General features: G+C 46.3%; 2 protein-coding genes across 3 annotated transcripts; one reads left to right on the top strand and one right to left on the bottom strand.

Moving 5' to 3' along the window:
- The first annotated feature begins 200 nt into the window (after window positions 1–200).
- ARMH2 (armadillo like helical domain containing 2) lies at window positions 201–2,295 on the top strand. The gene is made up of 2 exons (XM_046004531.1): window positions 201–480; window positions 1,868–2,295. Exons 1-2 carry the CDS (start codon window positions 216–218, stop codon window positions 2,293–2,295), a joined length of 693 nt encoding a protein of 230 aa, XP_045860487.1. The 5' UTR covers window positions 201–215.
- Window positions 2,296–11,811: 9,516 nt separating this feature from the next.
- On the bottom strand, window positions 11,812–21,003 carry GMNN (geminin DNA replication inhibitor). Of its 2 annotated transcripts, none has more exons than XM_046006684.1 (7): window positions 20,873–21,003; window positions 18,759–18,816; window positions 15,550–15,627; window positions 14,778–14,925; window positions 14,093–14,175; window positions 13,750–13,860; window positions 11,812–12,218 (listed from the first exon to the last, which is right to left on the bottom strand). In XM_046006684.1, the coding sequence occupies exons 2-7, from the start codon at window positions 18,807–18,809 to the stop codon at window positions 12,057–12,059; spliced, it is 633 nt and encodes a 210-aa protein (XP_045862640.1). In that variant the 5' UTR covers window positions 18,810–18,816; window positions 20,873–21,003; the 3' UTR covers window positions 11,812–12,056. The 2 variants fall into 2 exon arrangements, with proteins under 2 accessions (XP_045862640.1, XP_045862641.1); XM_046006685.1 differs by lacking the exon at window positions 20,873–21,003 and adding an exon at window positions 20,579–20,765.
- Window positions 21,004–21,124: the final 121 nt, after the last annotated feature.

Genomic DNA, 21,124 nt, shown 5'->3' with positions numbered 1-21,124 from the left:
AGTGCGGTCAAAGCTGACATGCTACACACCAGAGAAGTGAAGGAAGCTTGGTTTAGCGGAAATCGTAAAGCGCCTTCGATGCCAGCCTGAAGAATCAAGGCGTCCCTGTTTCCCTCTGATTGGTGTATCCCATTCTCCAGGGTTGCTAAGTGATGTATTCCAGAGTTCTTGACTCTGAACTTCAGCTGCTGCCCGCCACAGGCCCTTTTCACGCCATGGCTAAGACCCGTGCTTATGTGCAATGCTGGATGTGGATTTGCCACTATTTTGTGGGACTCTATCGGCGCCTGAAGAAGTTCTGGAATGTCACCGTTAACCACTTTTTCAGGAAGGAGAGGGAGAAAGAAGATATCCCTTCGGTTGAGAGTATTTTTCACAAAGAAAAAATCGTGCTGCTTGGCCATTTATTAAAGAGTGAATCTCTGGCCATTGAGAAGAGGGCTCAAGCTGCGTATAGAATCGGACTTCTGGCCTTCACAGGTACGGACTGAACCAGCTGGGCTAACACAGCCCTTCCGAAATCTTTTTGCTTATTATAACACTGTAAGTTAGTGATTTTTCAGAGCTCTGGTTGTAAGATGCCAGTGACATTTCCTTTGCCTACATTTTTAGTTGTCTTTGTACGACCGAAGACATCGACCGATCATTTTTTCCTTGAGGATCTCTTGTTTTGAAAGAGGGAGACCATCAAATAAATGACAAAGAATTTTCCCACTTTGATTAAGTCTATCAAACTCCATCTAGGGACAGTCAGTCTAGACTGATCTCTTTTTTAATGGGCAAATGAGTTACCTAGATGGAGTTTGATAGACTTCATTTTTCAAATGGTGTCCTTGAGAGAAAACATTTACAGTTTGCAAGGACCGAGGGGTTCCTAGGAGCCAGAATGCGTGAGAACCACTGGCATAGAGCGAGAAGGAAGACAGGAGACTCCCGTGGGAAGGAAAGGAAAATGGCGCCCACCGCTTGAGAAGGCCAGGTGCCTGTTAGCTTTGTTCACCATTTGGGGAGGAGCTGGCTATTTACAAAAGGGCCAGAATTCCTTAACTTGATGTTATGCAGCCTTAGTTGTACTGGCGGGAAGCAGGGAAGGGCTTGTGCCCCGGCTTCAGCGGAAGATTTATCGTTGGCTCCAATATCCTCGGGCCTAGAAATCCAAGCCCTGTCACAACTCCCGCCGCCAGAACCCGGCCAACCACGGCCGCTACTCCCCGCCGCCTAAATAGTCTTCACCCCGTGTTTTCTCGGCTGTATCTTCCTGGGGTTTGAGGTTGGAACGAGGGCAATCTGGGGTTCAGGTGTATGATGAACGTAGAGTCTAGGACCAGGTTGGGTCAGAAACCAAAGCAAGGAAAGTCTCATCAGGCCACGTGGGTCCCGATCTGTAAGCGTTGGGCTGGGAGGCGAGAACTCAGACAGAACAGGACCGCAGTGGACAAGCCCTGAAGAAGCTCTTTCTCTCATCCATCAGATCCTGCTGGTTTTGAAGGGCAGCGTTTGGGTTTTCCTTTTGTTTGCTTGAATACTCTGGTATTTTCCAAGTACTGACGACAGAGAGTCAGGAAGAAGACCATGGGGGAGCACAGCCTGTTCTGTTCACCTTCAGATACTGACCCCTGCAGGCTTGAGTAAGGGAACGAGGGAGCAGCCTCGGGCAGGCAGGGAATTTCCAGCGCTTTGCCTATTTTTTGCTTTTCAACACCCCTTTCCGTGTTCACAGCAGCACAGCAGGGGGAGGGGCGAAAAGGAAAATGCAGAGGAGTCCAAGATCAGTACACAGCGAAAAGCACACGAGGCATCACCACTCAACTGTCCGGAGCTCGCAGATAAACCAAATACTTCTGAAGTGCAAATGCTTGTTTTGCAGGAGGACCGACTGCCGGGAAGTTCGCCTCGGAGTACATGAAGGAAGTGGCTCACTTGTTGAGAGATGGAGAGATGCCGCCCAAGGCCAAGGTCTTGCTGCTGCAGAGCGTCGCCTGCTGGTGTTACCTGAACCCCGTGAGCCAGAAAAGAGCCAAACGTTTGAAGTTTATTCCCATCCTCACTGAGATTTTTGAGGACAAACTCGACTCCACCGTCAAAAGTGAAATAAACAGCAGCCTCCTCGTTAAATTTTGGACTTGTTACGTGCTCTCCGTCATGACATGCAATAACCCGTCTTGCATGAAGGAGCTTAGAGGCTACAATACCCTGAAATACCACTTGCAAATACTGGCGACCGAGAACTGGTCTGGGTGGCCTGAGAATTTCGCGGAGGTGCTGTATTTCCTAGTTGGTTTTCACAGGAATTAATGTCTCTCGAGGCAGGTGCCCAGGGTAGCTGACCAGGCTGCTGCAGTAGCCTGGAAAGTGGAAATAAATTAATAGAAAGTCGAGACAGTCTTCTTCGGGGTTTCCTTTTAGGTAGCTAAGAAATTCTGTATAAATCTTCAACAGTTACTAGAAAAACGAAACATATGAAAAGCGCCGCTGGTTAAAAGGACCTCATGAGAATTAGGTTCATAGTATGGGAATTCATTGAAAGTTGAGGCGCGTGTACCACTGTTAGGAGCTACGCTATGCTTGGGGGTTATTAGATGACATTAAGCCAAGGCACCGAGAAATGCCGAATCCTAACCCAACCCACAGCTCCCCCTCGTGGAGGACACTCTCAGCCCACCTGTATCCTTTCAGCCCTAAGGATTTCAGGGCCTGCCCTCCAGCTGCCAGCCCTTTGGCAGAGAGACGGTCTTCTCGCTACCACAGCGTGATCTCGTTGTAGGTAGGGCGGCTGGAAGTTCGGGGGAATTAACACTCCAGAAAAGCAGCCCTCAACTCCCCTGCCCGAGCTCCAGATGGAGATGGGGTGCCGTGCCTTCCGACACCTAGACAGCCTGAAGGTAGGCTCTTGGGTTTTCCTACAAAGATGGGCACCCTCCCTACTGGTTCTGTTAGGGACTACATAACGCAAAACCTGCACTTGACTTCGGTGTTCCCCAGGCTCATGAAAAATTATTGCAAAAAGTAGTGTTTATCGCAAGTGCCTAAAGGGTGGGCTCCTGCGGTTTCTCCAGCTACACTAAGAGGCGCCCCTAGCTGACGCTGCAGCCATCGTAGGCTGAACTGGGTACTTTCCTTAGTCACAAACTAGCTTTGACCGCGCTGGGCTTCAACTTCACCCTTCCAGCTCGCCTGAGAGCCTGTTAAACAGGTGGTGTGGTTCTGGGATCCACGCTTGTAGTTATTCAGGAATGCTGAGCGGGCCCGAGTCACACCACGTGGATTCCCGGGCATCTCGGGGGACGTGTTCTCAGACCTTCAACCAGGCGGAGCTGTGTTCTGCCGAGCGACCGTGTGTTCTCATCCGTGCTGGATTTTGTGAGCTCAGTTTCTCCAACCAGAATCCCATTCATTTATGGTGGTAGATTAAAGGTTGGAAATTGGAAGTCCCACTGAGAGACTGGGTCAGGGTGAGAAATTGCTTTTTTTAAAATGCTTTTTAGGGGCGCCTGCGTGGCTCAGTGGGTTAAAGCCTCTGCCTTTGGCTCGGGTCATGATCCTAGAGTCCTGGGATCGAGACCCGCATCGGGCTCTCTGCTCCGCGGGGAGCCTGCTTCCTCCTCTCTCTCGGCCTGCCTCTCTGCCTAGTTGTGATTTCTCTCTGTCAACAAAATATTTTTAGAAATAAATAAAATGCTTTTTAAATTAAATTTTAATGTACTTCAAAGTAATGCATGATTTAAAAAGTCAAATAATGCAAGCCATCTGGTGGAGAAATAGCAGTCCCGAACCCCCTCCTGAGTCACACTCCCAGAGGTGACCGTTGGAATTCTTTTGGCTGTTTCTTCTAGTATTTGCTTACCTCCATAGTTCTAAATAGTTCACATACATTGCTAATTTTTTTTCAAGATTTTATTTATTTATGAGAGAGAGAGAGCAGGAGAGCGCAAGCAGGGGGAGCTGCAGAGAGGGAGAATCGGGCTCCCCACTGAGCAGGGAGCCAGACACGGGCCTCAGTCCCAGGGGTTCATGACCCAGAACCAAAGGCAGACACTTAATGACTGAGCCACCCAGGTCCGACTCATACATTGCTAATTTTTTTTTTTCAATTTTAGGTATTTTTCCTTTTATTTCTTAATAGGACAGATAAGGACTTGGGGTTCTAACCCTGCCCCTCCTCTTCCTCTCAAGAATAATCTGCCATCATTGGAAGAGGCATTATCTGGGCACCTGGGGGGCTCAGTCGGTGAAGCGTCTGCCTTCGGCTCAGATCATGATCTCAGGGTCCTGGGATGGAGCCCCACTTTGGGCTCCTTCCTCAGCGGGGAGCCTGCTGCTCCCTCTTCCTGTTTCTCTCTCTCAAATAAATAAAAATGTTTTTAAAAAATCAATTATATCACTGTTACCTTTGTAACTTGTTAATTAAAACGAACGAAGTTGTATCGTGTAGTATGAGTTTCTTCCTCCTACAACTCTGTTTTCCCCGGAGTCTTGTTTCTTTGTTTTGTGGCTTCGGTTTCACTAATTGATTCCCACTCTGTAGAGCTGTTCTCCGCTCTCAATAGCTTCACACAGAGGCAGCATCAGCTCTGGCTTCCTCTCGAGGGCCACCCACCGTCGCGGAGCCCTCCACGCTCTTGTTCCGACCCGCGCCTGCCCCACGGCTAACAAATACTTTAGGGTTTCCCTTCCACACCCAGGAATCCCCGCTGCCCCTCCTGTGTAGCACCTTCTGTTTCTACCATTGCTTTCCTTTTCTGGTTCACACCCACATTTGAATTTGGAGCAAGTTTTCCGCTAGTTTTCTCAGGAAGAATGATGAGATGAAATTTTGGAGATTCTTCTCGAATCTTGGTGTTCTTCTTGAATTTTGGTGTTCTTCTTGAATGACCACGGGCATCAGCCTGCCTTTGACCTTGGAGGAGCCCCGGAGGACATGGAAGCCCTCTCTCCTCAGAAGGGGAGAGCCAAGCTGAGCTCATCCCGTTTATTTTCCCCGACGCCTTCAGTCAGCGAGGACACTCGCCTCTGCTGAAAGCAGCAGTGTTGGTCTTGGAGCTTCCCACTCCGGGGAGAAAACATCAGGTTTAGAAAAGTCGCAGCTTCTTCTGTATCTTTCCGGAGGTATTCTATCTATATACACAAGAAAACAGACCTGTATCCCTTTTCTTAGTCTGTTTTAACATTTTATTTACATGAACGCTTTTTTTTCCTAGTGTTCACTCATGTTTAAAGTGAAGTATAATTAACATACAGTGTAAGATTAGTGCCAGGCGTAGGACAGAGATTTAACAGTTCCGCACATTACTCAGTGCTCGTCACCGAGAACGTCCCTTCCATCCCCTTTATCTTTTCCTCCCATCCCCACCCCACCTTCCCTTCCGCGGCCGGCAGCCTGTTCTCTGTATCTAAGAGTCTGTTTTTGTGTTTGTCTCTGGTTTTGTTTCATTTGTTTCTTAAATTCCGTGAGTGAAAGCATATGGTGTTTGTCTTTCTCTGACTTATTTCACTTAACATTGTATCTTCTAGATCCATCCATGTCGTTGCCAATGGCAATCGTTCCCGCTTCTTTATGCCTGAGAAATATTCCATAATACGTGCGAATACATGTGTATTTCTTACATCTTCTTTATCTGTTTGTCTATCTAGGGACACCTGGGTTGTATCCATATCCTGGCTATTGTAGATGATGCTACGATAAACATAGGGGTGCATACACCGTTTCAAAATAATGTTTTCATTTTCTTTGGATAAATATCCAGTAGTGGGATGACTGGGTCGTAGGGCAGCCCTATTTTTAACTTTCTGAGCAGGCTCCACACTGTTTTCCACAGTGGCTGCACCAGTTCACGTTCCCAGCAACAGAGCGCGAGGTTGTCTCTTTCTCCAGATCCTCACCAACACTTGTTTCTTGTGTTTATTTTAGCCCTTCTGACAGACATAAAATGGCCATCTCTTTGTGGTTTTAATTTGCATTTCTCTGATGATTAGCGATGTTGAGCATCTTGTCATGTGTCTGTTGGCCATTTGTATGTCTTTGGGGAAACATCTATTCATGTCCTCTGCCTACTTTTTAATTGGGTTATTTGTTTTCTTGGCGTTGAGTGGTGTCAATTATTTATATATTTTGAATAGTAACCCTTCCTTGGATAGATCATTTGCAAAGATCTTCTCCTATTCAGTAGGTTGCCTTTTTGTGTGTTAATGGTTTCCTTTGCAGGTTTTATTTTGGTGTAGTCCCAATGCTGTAATTTTGCTTTTGTTTCCTTTGCCTCGGGGGCATACCTAGAAGTGTTTTTTGGTTGATGTCAGAGAAAGTACTGGCTATGGTTTCTTTCTTCTTCTTCTTCTTCTTCTTCTTTTTTTTTTTTTTTTGGAAGATTTTTACTTTATTCGACAGAGCTCACAAGTAGGCAGAGAGACAGGCAGAGAGAGAGGGGGAAGCAGACTCTCCACTGAGCAGGGAGCCTGACGCGGGGCTCGATCCCAGGACCATGAGATCATGACCTGAGCCAAAGGCTTTACCCACTGAGCCCCTGGCTGTGTTTTCTTTTACAAGTTTTAGGGTTGCAAGTCTCACATTTAAGTTTTTAATCCATTTTGAGTTTATTTTTGTGTGTGGTGTAAGAGAGCAGTCTGGTTTCACTTTTTTGCGTGTAGCTGTCTAATTGTCCCAGCACCATTTATAAAAGTTTGGCTTTTCCCCATTGTATGTTCTTGCTTCCTTGGTCATAGATCGGCCATAAAAGCATAGGCTTATTTCTGGACTCTCTGTCCACTCTACTGACCTACGTGTCTACCTTTGTGCCAATACCATATTGCTTCAATTACTACAGCTTCGTCGTAGATCCTGTGGTCTGGGAGTATATTTCCAACCTTCTTCTTTCTCAAGATTGTTTTGGCTCTAGGGGGTTTCTGCATTTCCATACAAGTTTTAGGATGATATGTTCTAGTTGTGTGCAAAATGGTGTACGTACCAAGACTTTATCTTGGTCTTGGTTTTGTATCTTAGAGTTTCTTCTTTTCTACTGCTTCAGAGCAGCCCATTGTATGACTGAACTATAATTTATAAAACCAGGCTTGGAAACATGCACAGTTAGATTACCCCCACCTTTTGGTAGGTTAAAATTGTAGTACCTTTAATATAGATCGTCTCACACACGTGTGAGTGTATCTGTGGAACACATTTCTCGAAATAGCTGGCTTAGCCATACTTACATTTTCATTTCTTTTTAAGTCTCCTTCTGTGCCCTGCCTTTGGCACTTTCCCCTTACCTATTCGTGACTAGTAACTGTCTTCACTGGGGTGAGATTATGTCTTTTGTAGTTCACTATCATTTTTCATGGGCTCTAGAGAGACCCAGGAGCTCGCGGCTGTGTCTGACTCACATTGCTTAACCCGAAATGCCTGGGGCCGCTCTGCGGTCAAAGCCGGGTGGACTTTGGGTCAACACTTATCTCCGCAGGAGTAGCTTGTAAGGCGGTCTGCGTGTATTACTGTATTCAAGGTCTTTTTTGGTCTCTGGCGCACCTGGAAGTGGAAAGTGGGAAAACACAAGGCTCAGACCTGGGCCTTGGGGCATCTTTACGCTAAGCTTTGAATTTAAAGCGGGTTTGCCGAAATTCTGACAGTGAGTTATTTTCCTCTGTTGCCCCTTCTAACGCCATGCCTCCCCAACATCTGAGCTCTCCTAGAAGCAGACCGGAGTCGAGAATTTGAGAGCAGGGAGGGGCTGCATTGATCTAAGGAACAGCCGCAGGGAAGGGACCAGCTCTGGTAAACCCACGACACACCCACACCTCAGTGATCCCACCCAGAGGCCCCGGGAGCTCGGATATACCAGTTCCTACTGTTCTTGGTTGACCTAATGACCTAGTAATTAGCCAAAACCTCAAGGTCAACTCAAGTATCTTGAAGGCGCAAGGGTGAGCGGGGGTCAGTTCTCTAACCAGAGAAAGTTGCAAGGGCCCCAGGGATGTGCAGTGGACGTGTGTGTCGTGCTCTGGCTAGCTGGAATCAATTCTTTCCTCTGGCGACACTGTAATTTCTTGTGAGGGGCTAGCTGGCCCACGGCGGCGTCTCAAGAGACTGTCACCCAAGCTATCTTCCCCTCCCAAGGAGCGGCCACAAAAGCCAATCTCGCCATCTCAGGAAGGGGAGACAATGCCGATGAGCACGTGTTAGAGGATGCCCGGTGCTGGTTTCTGCTTCTTCAGGACCGTTCTGTTCTCCCAGGGAATTCCATTTTTGTTCACGGTAGACAGGGAGTTTGTTTTTTACAAAGAACTCTGAGGAAGGCAGGAAGAGACCCATGTCCCAGAACCTTTTAAGAGTATTTTTGCCACATCTCTTATGGTAACGCTTACTTCTCAGCACAGATCTTCTCACCAGCCCCCCCAACCCACTGTTTTTAAACTTGTCTGTGCTCATAGGTAGAAAAGCAATTTAATTTAGGGTAATTTTAAAATCTGGCCACAATTTGTTTCTATTTGCTTTTGGGATTTTATGTAAATGAGTTCTTTTTCCTTCCCGTAATTAGCTTTCTTTGATTTGATTGCCCCAGGCTGAGACCTCAGAAATAATAGTCATTGTGGCCCATTCTTCTCTAGTTTGTGACCTTACAACTGTTTCTAAAGCTTCACCATTAGTGAGTCACCATGTTATGTTAGGCGTAGGAAGACAGCTTTTTATCAAGTTAAATATTCCTCTTTCCCTCGCTTAGCTGTTAAATTTTATCAGTGCTGTTTATGAGGATTATGGGCTTCTCCACCTACAATGTGAAGAATTTCCAGTGTGTACTAATACTGAAACCATCTTGCACCCCTGGGATAATCCCCAACTTGGTCATCATGTTTTATCTTTTAGTATATAACTGGATTAAACATTTTGATTAGGACTTTTCCATTTGTATTAACAGGCCTCTAGCTTCCCCCGCTCCAAACCCTTTTGTGGGCCATCCTGGTTATTTTAGTATGCAACACTGATCTTACAGAATATACTGACAAGTTCAGTCTAATCCAGGCTTCACACATAACATTTTTTCAGTTGATTTTTTTTTTTTAAAGATTTTATTTATTTGACAGAGATCACAAGTAGGCAGAGAGGCAGGCAGAGACAGAGAGAGGGGGAAGCAGGCTCCCTACTGTGCAGAGAGCCCAATGCGGGGCTCAATTCCAGGACCCTGGGATCATGACCTTTGCCGAAGGCAGCGACTTTAACCCACTGAGCCATCCAGGAGCCCCTCTAGTTGATTCTTAACCTGTTGCCGTTATCCTCACTGTAGCTCCCCTGAATTTAAGTCAACTTCTAATAAGTTATGATAACTTGCCGGCAGTGATTGACCTGTGACCTTGTCTTCAAGGCATTTCATTGAGGTGTTCTGACATTTGATAACCTAATTAAAAATCAGACTCATCATATTAAGTAAATTCTTCCAAATTCTCATCAAGTAAGGTCACAGTTCCCAGACACCGGAGACTTAAAAATCCAACTCCAAAACCATCCCCCACAAGGTCCTTAGGCAACAGATTCGGTTTCTGTCAAGATTCTAGTTTATCTAAATGGCAGCAAACAGCGGGGACTCTTACCTGCTTTCTTCCTTGCAGCATCACTGACGTTTGCCCACGTTGTTTTTGCCAACTGTTACTTTTTTATCGCAGGCTGGTATTCTGCTGTGTGGACAGACCACAGTCTGTTTATCCTTTCATTTTCTGGTGGACATTTAGGCTACTAGAGATAGAACCGTGACAACGTGCAGACCAGTCTTCACGTGGACGTGGGCTTTCACTTCCGTTAGGGAGACATGCCCGGGAGTGGAATGGCTGGAGGCTGCGGAACGTAGGCCTAGCTTGTGAGAAAAGACCAACCATCTTCGCGGCTCGTGTAGTATTTACCCTGGCCACCAGCACTGCCGGAGATCCACTTGCTTCCTCAGCGGGACGCCCAGGACAGCCACGCTTCTGTTCTGCAAACGTCATTCCGAGGTAAGCGGCAGCTCACTGGTGACGGAACGATGGCCGTTTCCCTAATGACTGAGGACGCGGATGTCTGGTCGCCTGCTTGTTCGCGGTCTCCATCCTTTGGTTAAGTGTCCAAATTTTCCCCGTTTTAAAAGCGAGTGTGTCTACTTACTGAGTTTAAGAGTTCTTCATAGATACAAAGCTTTTGTTGGAGCTTTCACAAATATTTTCTCAGCCTATGGTTTGTCTTTTCATTCTCTTTAGTCTTCCAAAGAGAAGGTTTTGATTTTTATGAAGTCCAATTTACTATATAAGTTGTACTTTTTCTGTCCTTTTTGAGAAATCTTTGCCAAATCCAATGTCACCTTAACTCTTCCCTTTATTTTCGTCTAGATTAATAGTGATAGCTTTTACATTAAATTATGCCCTCACTTCCTTTCCTCTTTGCTCCCCACCCCCAAATCCTGGCAATCCAACTTTGGCATTTTCTAGAAATACTATTTGCCAAGTAACCCTCTTCTGCTCAGCTCTCATCATTCTAATAGCTCTCAGCTGACTGCCTTCTAGCCTTCACCCGTAATATTCTTTGAATTACTTTTACTGTAGTAGAAACCACGTGACATTAAATGCACCGTCTAAACTGGATCTTGGGGTGGGCCCATACCTAACACAGCAGCCACGAGCCTCTACTTCAGCGTGCATGAAGGTTCAGTTCCTCGTTCCCACTAGCCTCACTTCGAGTGCTCGACAGCCACGTGTGGCTCCCTGGCCATCACACTAGGGAGCAAAGGCATTTCTACCACCTCAGTTTTTGGGACAATGTTGCTGTACACTAATAATCACTTTCATTTTTAAAGCATTTAGTTCAGGCACCATAGTTATGTTTTAACCCTCAAATAACATTGAGGTAGACTAAATATGAGGTAAGAACATCCAAGTTCTTTTTTTTGTTTGTTTTTGAGAGGAAAGCAGGCTCCCTGCTGAGCAGGGAGCCCGATGCGGGGCTCGATCCCAGGACCCTGAGACCATGACCTGAGCCGAAGGCAGAGGCTTAACCCACTGAGCCACCCAGGTGCCCCAAGAACATCCAAGTTCTATCAGGATAACTACCTTACCTAAAGGAATCCTTTAAAGTTTGACAAAGCTCTTTACTGCCAATCTATACAAAATACACTTGAGTGCTTCTCACAGAACATAGTCCATCCCAATGCGATGTACTTTGTTAACAATTTCCTTTGCCCTTTTCTTCATTCGAAACAGTACATATGGGAAATCCCTAATTAATGCATCCTCTTGCTTCTTTTTCCTCAGTATGCATGCTCTATACTCTACCGTATGTGAAACATGTGAACAGAAAGCTTCAGCTCCTGACCACACAACACATCCCTGCATCCAAGTGGATGTTCCCTGCCCCCACTTCTCTAGAGAACAGTCCCCCACCCCCACTGTAAACGTCCAAGAAGAGTCTGATCATTCCAGCCAGCTGGTCCTATTCCTGACTACTCGGATCCACGCGGGGAGCTTCTGATCCTAGATTCTCCCACTCCACGATCAGAAGTACGAGGTAAGAGCATCTGGAACTCAATAGTCCCTACAATGAGCCTGACGTACAACCAGACTTGGGAGTAAAAACTCAACCATCTCAGTCTTAAGAGAGATAAATTCAGGGGCACCTGGCTGGCTCAGTCGGTAGATCAAGTGACTCTTGATCTTGGGGTCATGAGTTTGAGCCCCATATTGGGTGTGGAGCCTACTTTAAAAAAAAAAGGATAAATTTTCTTCTTGTTTCCTCCAAGATAACAGAGAAAAGAAAAAGACACACTTTCTATAGCCTGGTTATACTTCATTCCTCCCAGATACGCACAATGCTCAACAAGGGACTGAAGTTTATTTATCATACACACAAGTCATGTCTGACCACTGAGAAAATGCTATTTACATAAAACATCACAGATTAAAAATACATAGTATTTGTATTTTAACACAACGGGGGTCCCAGGATTCCAAAAGGAGGTCTGACTCCCCCTCTGCAGCATAGCCGTCGCTCTGCTACCAAACGCTCGTGGAGGTGAACCCCGGCAGCGCGTCTCTCGGGAGTCAGGCACACGTGACTTTCACACACTGGGCCTGGCATCTGTAGAGGAAGACACCGCCTCTTCGGCGCACGGACCAACGTCTGGGTCTTCCACAGCCGAGTCCTCACCGGTTTCCTCTTCCGAGTCACACTCCTGACTATTTGGTGATTCGAAGTCACCCAGAGGCTCCTCGTGCAGTCGCTTTTGAAAGAATAAACCAACAATTTACTGTAAACACCGTGAAGGCCAAGTCCGCAGCAGTGTGCGGGCAGCACTGGCCCTCACTGTCCTGACGAGGTGCTTCTCATATCTCTCCGTTAAATTCACGGACACTCAGTCAAGCGTTCTAGCCTAGTCCCCACCGCGCCAGACCCCATTTCAGCAAGGTCACAGCACTAAAGGTGTGCTCGTTTCAAAGCACGATGTGCCTTCACAGAAAGTATGTACTGAGTCAGGGCCTTGGAGGCTACCTACAGCAAAGGCCCAGAAATTTCTCATTTTCTGACTTCCAGTCCGCGGGGAACCAAACTCACACGGCAGTTAGGAGAGCTGTCACAGCACTTCCCAATGAAAACGTGAAACAGAATTCTGTCGTGGCTTAAAATATAAGCAATTCAGTACTAGAAAAGCTTTTATTTGAAAACTTTCTTCCTATCAGCAAGATGAGTTTTTGCAAACATGAGTAAGTTTAAATAAAACCTGTTGTTTAGTCCAAGACTGTAAAGTAACAGTCATCAGTCTAATTCTTTGTTTTTCTTTAAAGATTTATTTATGAGAGAGGGAGAGAGAGGGGAAAGGACTGAGCGTGCAGGAGGAGCTGCAGAGGGAGAAGGAGAGAGAAACTCTAGCCGACTCCTTGCTAAGTCTGGAGCCCAACGCAGGGCTTGCTCTCAAGACCCTGATATCATGACCTGAGCTGAAACCAGGAGTTGGGACACTCAACCCACAGAGCCCTCCACCCCTGCAGGCTAAACCTCATAAACACATTAGCTTCTTCCAAATTAAAAAGTCAGGTAGGGGGGCGCCTGGGTGGCTCAGTGGGTTAAGCCTCTGCCTTCGGCTCAGGTCGTGATCCCAGGGTCCTGGGATCGAGCCCCGCATCGGGCTCTCTGCTCGGTGGGAAGCCTGCTTCCCCCCCCCCCCCCCTGTCTGCCGCTCTGCCTACTTGTGGTCTCTCTGTCAAATAAATAAATAAAATCTTAAAAAAAAAAAAAAGTCAGGTAGGACCCCACCAACCTTACGCAGTACACCAATTAACTGTTTTTTTTAAGTGACAGTAATGTCACACTGGCGTTCAAGTTAAAACCTGTCTAAAAACTTGTCAACTGTGAAAGAGAAAAATTTTCCATATATAAGTAAATCTCTTTTCATATTTCTGCAAGAAAAGCGCTGTCCTTTAGCCTCACGATTATAATGCTATCCAGCAGTCACTGGGCCCTTCTTATGGGCAGGGATTTCTCTCCACTTTCCTCCTCGTAACTCCGTAGTCTCCCGACGAGCCCGCGAGGCGCACAGCCCTCCTCCCGGCTCACAGATGAGGAGGAAGACGAAGCGCGGACCACAGAGACTCTGCCTGACTCAGCAGCCGTCGCGGTGCTGGACAGGGAGCTGAGCCTCACACGCAGGAGGTCCGACGGCGGAGCCCACACCCTGACTGACTGCACTGACTGCGCCGCCGCCCCAAGTGCCGAAAACCAGAGGCCCGGGAGCCGGGGGAGCGCCAAGTGCCCACCTCCAGCACCGCCGCCATGTACTGCACGTGCTCGGCCACTCGGGCCAGCTCCTCGTTCTCCCTCCGCAGGCGGGCGATGTCACTGTCCTTCCGCTCGATTTCTTTATGAAGCTGGACGACAGAAACGAAGTTCAGTGTTCCACGTCTGCTAAGCTACAAACCAGATTAATGCGCCTCCAAGTCCCCGAGAGACACGTTTACACCCAGTTCCTAACAACGGAGCCCCCTTCTAGGCAGACTGTCCCCGGACCGACAGCCAAGCTCGTTGACATCCCGCCACCCAAACAGCTAGGCGGGACAGGAACCGCGGAGCGTTAACCGCCAGGCTGCACTCAGTACATACTTTCTCATTTTCCTTCAGGGCTTCATAGAGAGCCTTCCTCCGTTTTTCTGCCACTTCTTTCCAATACTGAGAGGATGGATTTTCTAAAATAAATTCACGTTTTTAGGTAAACCTTGAAAATAATGACTATTATATGCTGCTGTAAAAGCCCAATAATTTTTCTACTAAAAAATATTCCCCCAATGCTTATAGAAGGTCGCTAGCTTCCTCTGTTGCCTCCCACTGCCATCCCGGTTAGACCTAGTGTGCGCGGCGGCTCCCTCGAGCTCAGCCGTGTTTCTGCTGCTCCCTTCAGTTTCCGCTCCGCAAATTCCTTTCTCCAAATTCACTCGCTAGATACTTTTCTTCAGAAAAGACGATTTCCAAGTCTTGTGACACTTAAGGCAATGTAACACCAGAGCTGTCGTATTAATCACGATCCTTTTCTTTAATACTTCATTCATATTTGGATCTGATAGGTAAAGCCTGTCCAAATTCACAGTATACTTAAAACCGTAAGAAATTTTAAATTCTCAAACATTTGAGTAAAGTATTTAATAGTGTCTCCAGATTAAGAGGCTGCGGGCAGAGTTCAGAACAGTATAATAAATGATTATTTAATGTTTAAATACGAAATTAACGTTAACACTTTATTAAATGATTATAACTAAGAAATTTAAGAGAAAAGTGGCATATTTTTTCATACCTGCAATCATAAGATCAAATGCTTCTTGAGTAACTTCACTAAAATCTTTATTTTCACTGTGTTCTGGGACAGTGACAACTCCAGAGCTGGTAGCCTTAGCTGTTAACCGGTCGTTCCAGTGTTTCCTTTTGGACAAGCCTTTAACCAACTATAATGAAAATACATACATCAATCTCATATATTTTGATCTAATGAAAGAGAAATTTGGGTGATTTTATCATCTATGTATTAAAAATAGAGCAGTCATATGTCTCTCTGGCATTTTTGGGTCTTTTAAAAAAATCACACAAATTGAAAACGCCACCAAAATTGTATTTAATTTTTAGGAATTTTGTTTGCAGCAACTATCTTAGATAGGCCTTGGATCTAAAGCTTAGCTGAAATTATTTTTATTGTTTAAATTACTGAGTACCTCAGGCAGAATTTTCAAACCTGCAAAAGTCTAGACACCCTCAACTGTGATTTTCTCCTCTCAGATGGGGTAAATGAAGGAATCTAACATTTTATTCCCCAAACATCAAACATCACTCCTATAGGCTCATCCGTAACTTCTCACATCGCTCCAGTGCTACTGCCGGTCTTTGTACCGATCCTGAACTCCCTAAACTGAACCATCAGCACAAAAACCACTTCTGTGAGAAACACACAATTGTTGTTCTTGAACTATTTCCAAGTTTCAATGATTTAGGCGTCTCCGATCAAGGAACTCTTGGAAGGGTCTTAATGTAAAGTCAGGATCATCTGTACCCCACTCTAGCCCAGTAACACAAACCTCATTTTCTCTTCCAACAAGGGATCCAGCTGCAGAAGGCTGAATCATCTTCAGCGTTCTTCTTGGCACAGGACTATTCTACAAGTAAACATAATTTATTATCTGGTTACTGGTTGCCAAGTGGGTTATTACTCTCTTATTCCTACTATAATTTAGGAGATAGGAACACTAAGAATACTAGTGTTTGGTCTGCCATGTAGTATTATATATGAGCAATATATTGGTTTTTTTAACTAGCAAACTTGTCAGTTCCCTAAAATGATAATAAAGCTTAAAGAAATCCTAATGGGTCACACTACCTAAACCTGACACAAGTAGCTTTTCTCCTTACATTTCTAACAATACATGCTGTATTATAGTCATCTTGTCAACTAACCGCAGCTAGTTAAAAAGGTAACAAAATTTCTAAGCTCTAATACTTCAGACCATATGTGATGAAACTGAAGTCCAACAGGAATATCTGCATTCCCTCTTAAAAAGATCTGCCACAAAGAGACAGAAACATACCAGATATCTAACATCTATATGGTAGAAACCCACAAAAGGGGGAAACCGGGGGAAAAGGTTATTTACACCGCAAAATATTTCTTTCCCTACTCAAAAAGATTCACCTCAGACTTCCTTTAAATAGTGACTATCCCCCAACACACGTATGCGTCGTCGCCACAGGAATACAATTTTCAAGGACACACCTTACGCAGAAGCGAGAGCACATCCAAGAGGACCACACCCCCCGCCCCCTTCTTCGCCCGACTGCAGAAGCCGCTTCGTTTCAAGCCCATTCCTACCCGGACAGCCACAAAGTCAGGGCCAGGGGCACACCAGAATACTGTGAATTTGCCCACACTACTGTTCTGGAAAAAACACAGCCTTCCTTTCCTGAACTGAAAGCACTCTCACTTTTTGCAAAAAATCATTTGTTATCCTGCCACCACTGGACGGCAAACAATGGCGAGCACTCAAACAAGGGCAGCAGGAACGTGACACCGAAGCGGCGTGAGAAAGTCACGGCTCCCAGCTGCACTTCCCAGCACAGAGCTCACCTTTCCCACGGGACCGTTCTCCTGCCGGTTATGATCTCACTGCTGACCTGGAGAACAAATGCCAACTACTCCGAGAACAAACATTACAACAACATTCAAGATGTAATTTAGATTGTAGATCAGTCAACAGCCTCCAGACAAACAGAAAAAAAAGCCGAACCCTGGACCCTCAAGAATAGGAGGTGTTGATTCATTTAAATGCTTGTTGCTAAATAATGGCCACAGAAGCCAGATAAATCACTGCCACACACCCGGAAAGGACCATTTTCAAGATTAATTTTTATGCATGTAAGCTTGAAGCACCCAGCCCCCACGAGGGATTATAGCTATTATATTTTCTTTATACAGATCATGCACTGGAAAACCAGACTCCTTAGAGCCAAGATGTTCAGGTTCTTTTTTTTTTTTTAAGATTTTATTTACTTATTTGACAGACAGAGATCACAAGTAGGCAGAGAGCCAGGCGGAGGAAGCAGGCTCCCCTCTGAGCAGGGAGCCCGATGCGGGGTTCGATCCCAGGACCCTGAGATCATGACCTGAGCCGAAGGCAGAGGCTTTAACCCACTGAGCCACCCAGGCACCCCAAGATGTTCAGGTTCTTAGATATTAATGGGTCTTAATCTTTTTAGAAAACCATAGAGGATGCCAGAAACCCTTCTCCCTCTCTCTCTCAAAAAAAAAAAAAGATGAACACAAGAGCAGTACTCACACAGAATTTTGCATAATTGGTAAGAAATCCATAAATTCCTATAATTCACTCTTACAGATCTGGTTTTAGTCCCATTTCCTTCTTTTCCAGAGACATAAACTGAGGCTGGGATGCTAAATAATTCACCCAACATCACAGTTTTGGAGATTAAATCAAGAACCACACAGAACCCAGTCCTCTTATATCCAAGATAGTTGTATTCTAGCTAAGTAAACATTGGATTTTTCTTTAGATATAAGGATCTGCTGAAATGATGTAAACTGTCTGGGTCTCTCAATTAGGCAGCTTGAGGAGGAGGGAACGACAACGGAGATGGAACGACATCAACCATATACTTGTAACTGCTGAAAACTGGGAAGTTGAGGTTATTATACTATTGACTATTTTTGAATATTTGAAAATTTTCCTAACAAAAAGTCTAAGCACACACACAAAGATCAGTGGGAAGGTATTATCATCCTAAATGGAAAGGGATGGACTCAAATTATCAATGCAGAGTGTTATTTAAGAAAAACAATGTAAGGACACCAAGGCAAGGCAAGGCAAGCCATCTATCAGAAAGCATCTGCTATCACTTATCACTTATATTTACTCTATTTAAATCTGCAAAATGATAGTTTTCCTGAAGATGCGGTCTCATTCCCTCACCCTCTAAATTGTGTGGCAGAACCTCATTAAGTTGTAAACTCACTTAGAACTTAGAGCAAAGTCAGTCAAAGTTACAAATTCAAAATTAAACTCTGTTCTTATTATTACACAAATAAAGATTTCCAGGGATGGCATCATAATGCGATTCAAGAAGCAGAGCAAACCAGCGGGTTCAATGGGAGTAAGTATGACGTTCTCTGGTCACAGGTGCATTACGACACAGAATGTGTCTCTGTGGACAAAGACACCAACTCTCAAGATACAGAGGATTTTAATAAAGTCATTTTATAAAATGGAGGAGTGGAAAGAAAGCAACCACATCTCACAGAGAATCCTAAGGAATCTCTAAAAAAACCCTACCAGATCTAATAAACACGTTCAGCAAGTTATAGGATTTAAGATCAAACTCAAAATGCAAAAATCAACTGTTTTCCATATACTAGCAATGAAAACACAGAACATTTAATTCATGAAACAACTCTACCTACAGTAGCATTAAAAATAAAATACTTAAGAAAAAATTAAACAAAAGGAGTATAAAACTGAATACTCTGAAAACTACCAAAACATTGTGGAAAGAAATTAAAGACCTAAATGGAAAGAGATCGCATGTAATGGGATCACAAAACTCACTGTTCAACCATAATTAATTTTTTTAAAGTTTTCTACTGTTCCCTGTCCTCCGGCCCAAAAGCTCGGCACTTCAAAGTTTACAGAAACGACGGCCAGATTAAATTTAGTTAAATTACGTCAAACTGTGTCTGAACCACATGCTCTCTCTAACAAATGACGGTGATTCTGCCACATACCTTCACATTCTCTTTGCTTCCCTCTTGTTTCTGCTTCATACTCGGATTCATTATGCACCTGGTAAAGTACAAAAAACTAGTAATTTATATCATAAACAGAAAGCGCTTTGCACCTGAAGGTGGAGTTTAGATTCTTCTGATGTTGAAAGTATTTACAATCATAGAAGTCATTACTACTGCATAGTAGAACTACTATCTTCTCTCACTGTACCCACACTCAGCCCTATCAATGACTACAGCTGACTAAAGTCAGTGACTCTTACTATCTGTATTCAACACACACACACACACGGTAATTCTGGTTGGAAACACCTTGTCACAACAGGAAAATTCGGTATTCTAAACATTGTTATTTACAAAACACTGTAGGGTCCTGGATTAAACAGAGGGTTCAAAAAAATCTGAGAAATGGTCACCAGGTACGTGGGTATATTCAAGTCTGTCCTTAAAGAATAACATTCTAGTGGCGCCTGTGGGGCTCCGTCGGTTCAGAGTCTGCCTTTGACTCAGGGTATGATCTCAGGGTTCTGGGATCCAGCCCCACGATGGGCTCCTGCTCAGCAAGGGGTCTACACCCCTCCCCCCCGCTTGCTGCTCCCCGTTTGCGCACTCTTTCAAATGAATAAATAAAATCTTTTTTTTTTTTAAAGAACAGCATCCTAACTTTGCTGCTGTTGGTTTTTTTTTTTTTTTAAGATTTTATTTATTTATTTGACAGATCACAGGTGGGCAGAAAGTCAGGCAGAGACAAAGAGAGGAGGAAGCAGGCTCCCTGCTGAGCAGAGGGCCCAACGCAGGTCTTTATTCCAGGACCCTGGGACCATGACCTAAGGCGAAGGCAGAGGCTTTAACCCACTGAGCCACCCAGGTGCCCCTAACGTTTGCCACTTCAAAGGCAGTTTTAAGCTATAATAAAACTGGCTCTGATAACCAGCAATACGTTAGTAGTGACTTAATATCCGATCTAATGAGATTATGTATTCGCACTGGTAGGGAATGTTTAACCATCACTGTGAACTGAGGGCGGGAAGCGAGCAGAAGATAAAGGAATTATGCAATGTGGTTAACCAGACCACAGGGCCAGACTCGCTGCAAACCCAAACTCGGAACCTCCCGGACAGGTCTGCGCCTGCCAAACCCACCTCTCTCATCGCTGTAGATTACACCTTCACTGGGTGCAGCGACTTTCAAACTCGGGACTATGACTCACCTCCTGTTCATGCATTGATACGGTACCTTAGCACTAGCACAGCCAGAAAGCTTTAGTTAACCAAAAAAACCCCTAACTGTATGATGCACCCTATTTCCCCTTCTATCTCATGTTAAGCAAATGCTGGCGGGGACCCACTGAACGGAGCAATGTTTTCTCAAACTGCAGGTCGCAGCCCGGGATCCCCAAATCGTTTACTTGGGTCACGAACAGTATTAGAAAAATGGAACTGAAGAGATGAGAAAACACCGAGCGCATAGCACGCGAGGCGCCCGGACGGCTTCGTGAAATTTCTCCCCTCGCCCGGCTGCGTCCCGAACTGCGATGTACAGCGAGTTCCTAAGTGTCATGGCCCAAACCGGTGCCAGCCCCGACCAAGGGTAGTCTCTCGCAGGTTTATCATACTCCGGGGGGCAGCCCTGCACCTTCCCTCTCTGCACAGGGCCGGGTCCCCAGGGAACGCAGACGAACGGGAGACACCAGGGTCACCAGCCCAGGGTCGTTTTCAACGGGCGACGCAGGACCCAGCGACCTTCCCCCCGGGGCCCAGGCTACGGAACCCTCGGACCCCGGCCAGCTGGAGGCCCGGAGGGTGGAGGTTCCCCCTCACCCGGACAGCCCGGCACAGCCAGCCCCCCGAGGCCGCGGGCCGGAGCTCCCTCCCTAGGCCTGGGGTCCGCCGGGGGTCCGCCGGGGGTCAGCCGGCTTCCGCCGCCGCGCACGAGTCCGGGACGCGCCCGCCAGCCAATCGCGAGCGCGGACGGGAGAGCGCGCCAAAACCGACCCAGCCAATGGGGCAACCCGTCGTCCGCGGGGCCCTGCCTCGCCCGCGCTCCCCGCAACGTCCACCCCAACCCCGGCCGCGGCCTGGCAGCTGTCCCGAGAGCGGCCCCCGCGGACCCACCTCCCTCACGCTTATCGGAAGGGAGCGCTCAATCCTCGCAGCCGACGCAGGTCGTTGCGGCGGGAGCACCTCGCTCACGGTCCGCGGCTGCTGGAGTAGCTTGCGGACTGCGCTCGCCTGGCGCGACGGCCACGTGACCCGGGGGACGCCCAACGGATCCCGCCAATCGCCTCCCGCCCAGCTCCTTCGGCCCCGCCTCCTTCCGCGCCTGCGCGGTGGGCGCTGCGCGGAGTGGGGCGGGGACGTCCGGGC

Source organism: Meles meles, chromosome 5 (genome assembly GCF_922984935.1).
Source record: "Meles meles chromosome 5, mMelMel3.1 paternal haplotype, whole genome shotgun sequence".
In the NCBI taxonomy this organism is placed as follows: Eukaryota; Metazoa; Chordata; class Mammalia; order Carnivora; family Mustelidae; genus Meles; species Meles meles.
Note: the sequence above shows the minus strand (reverse complement) of the source record. Positions and strands in the feature narration are given on the sequence as shown.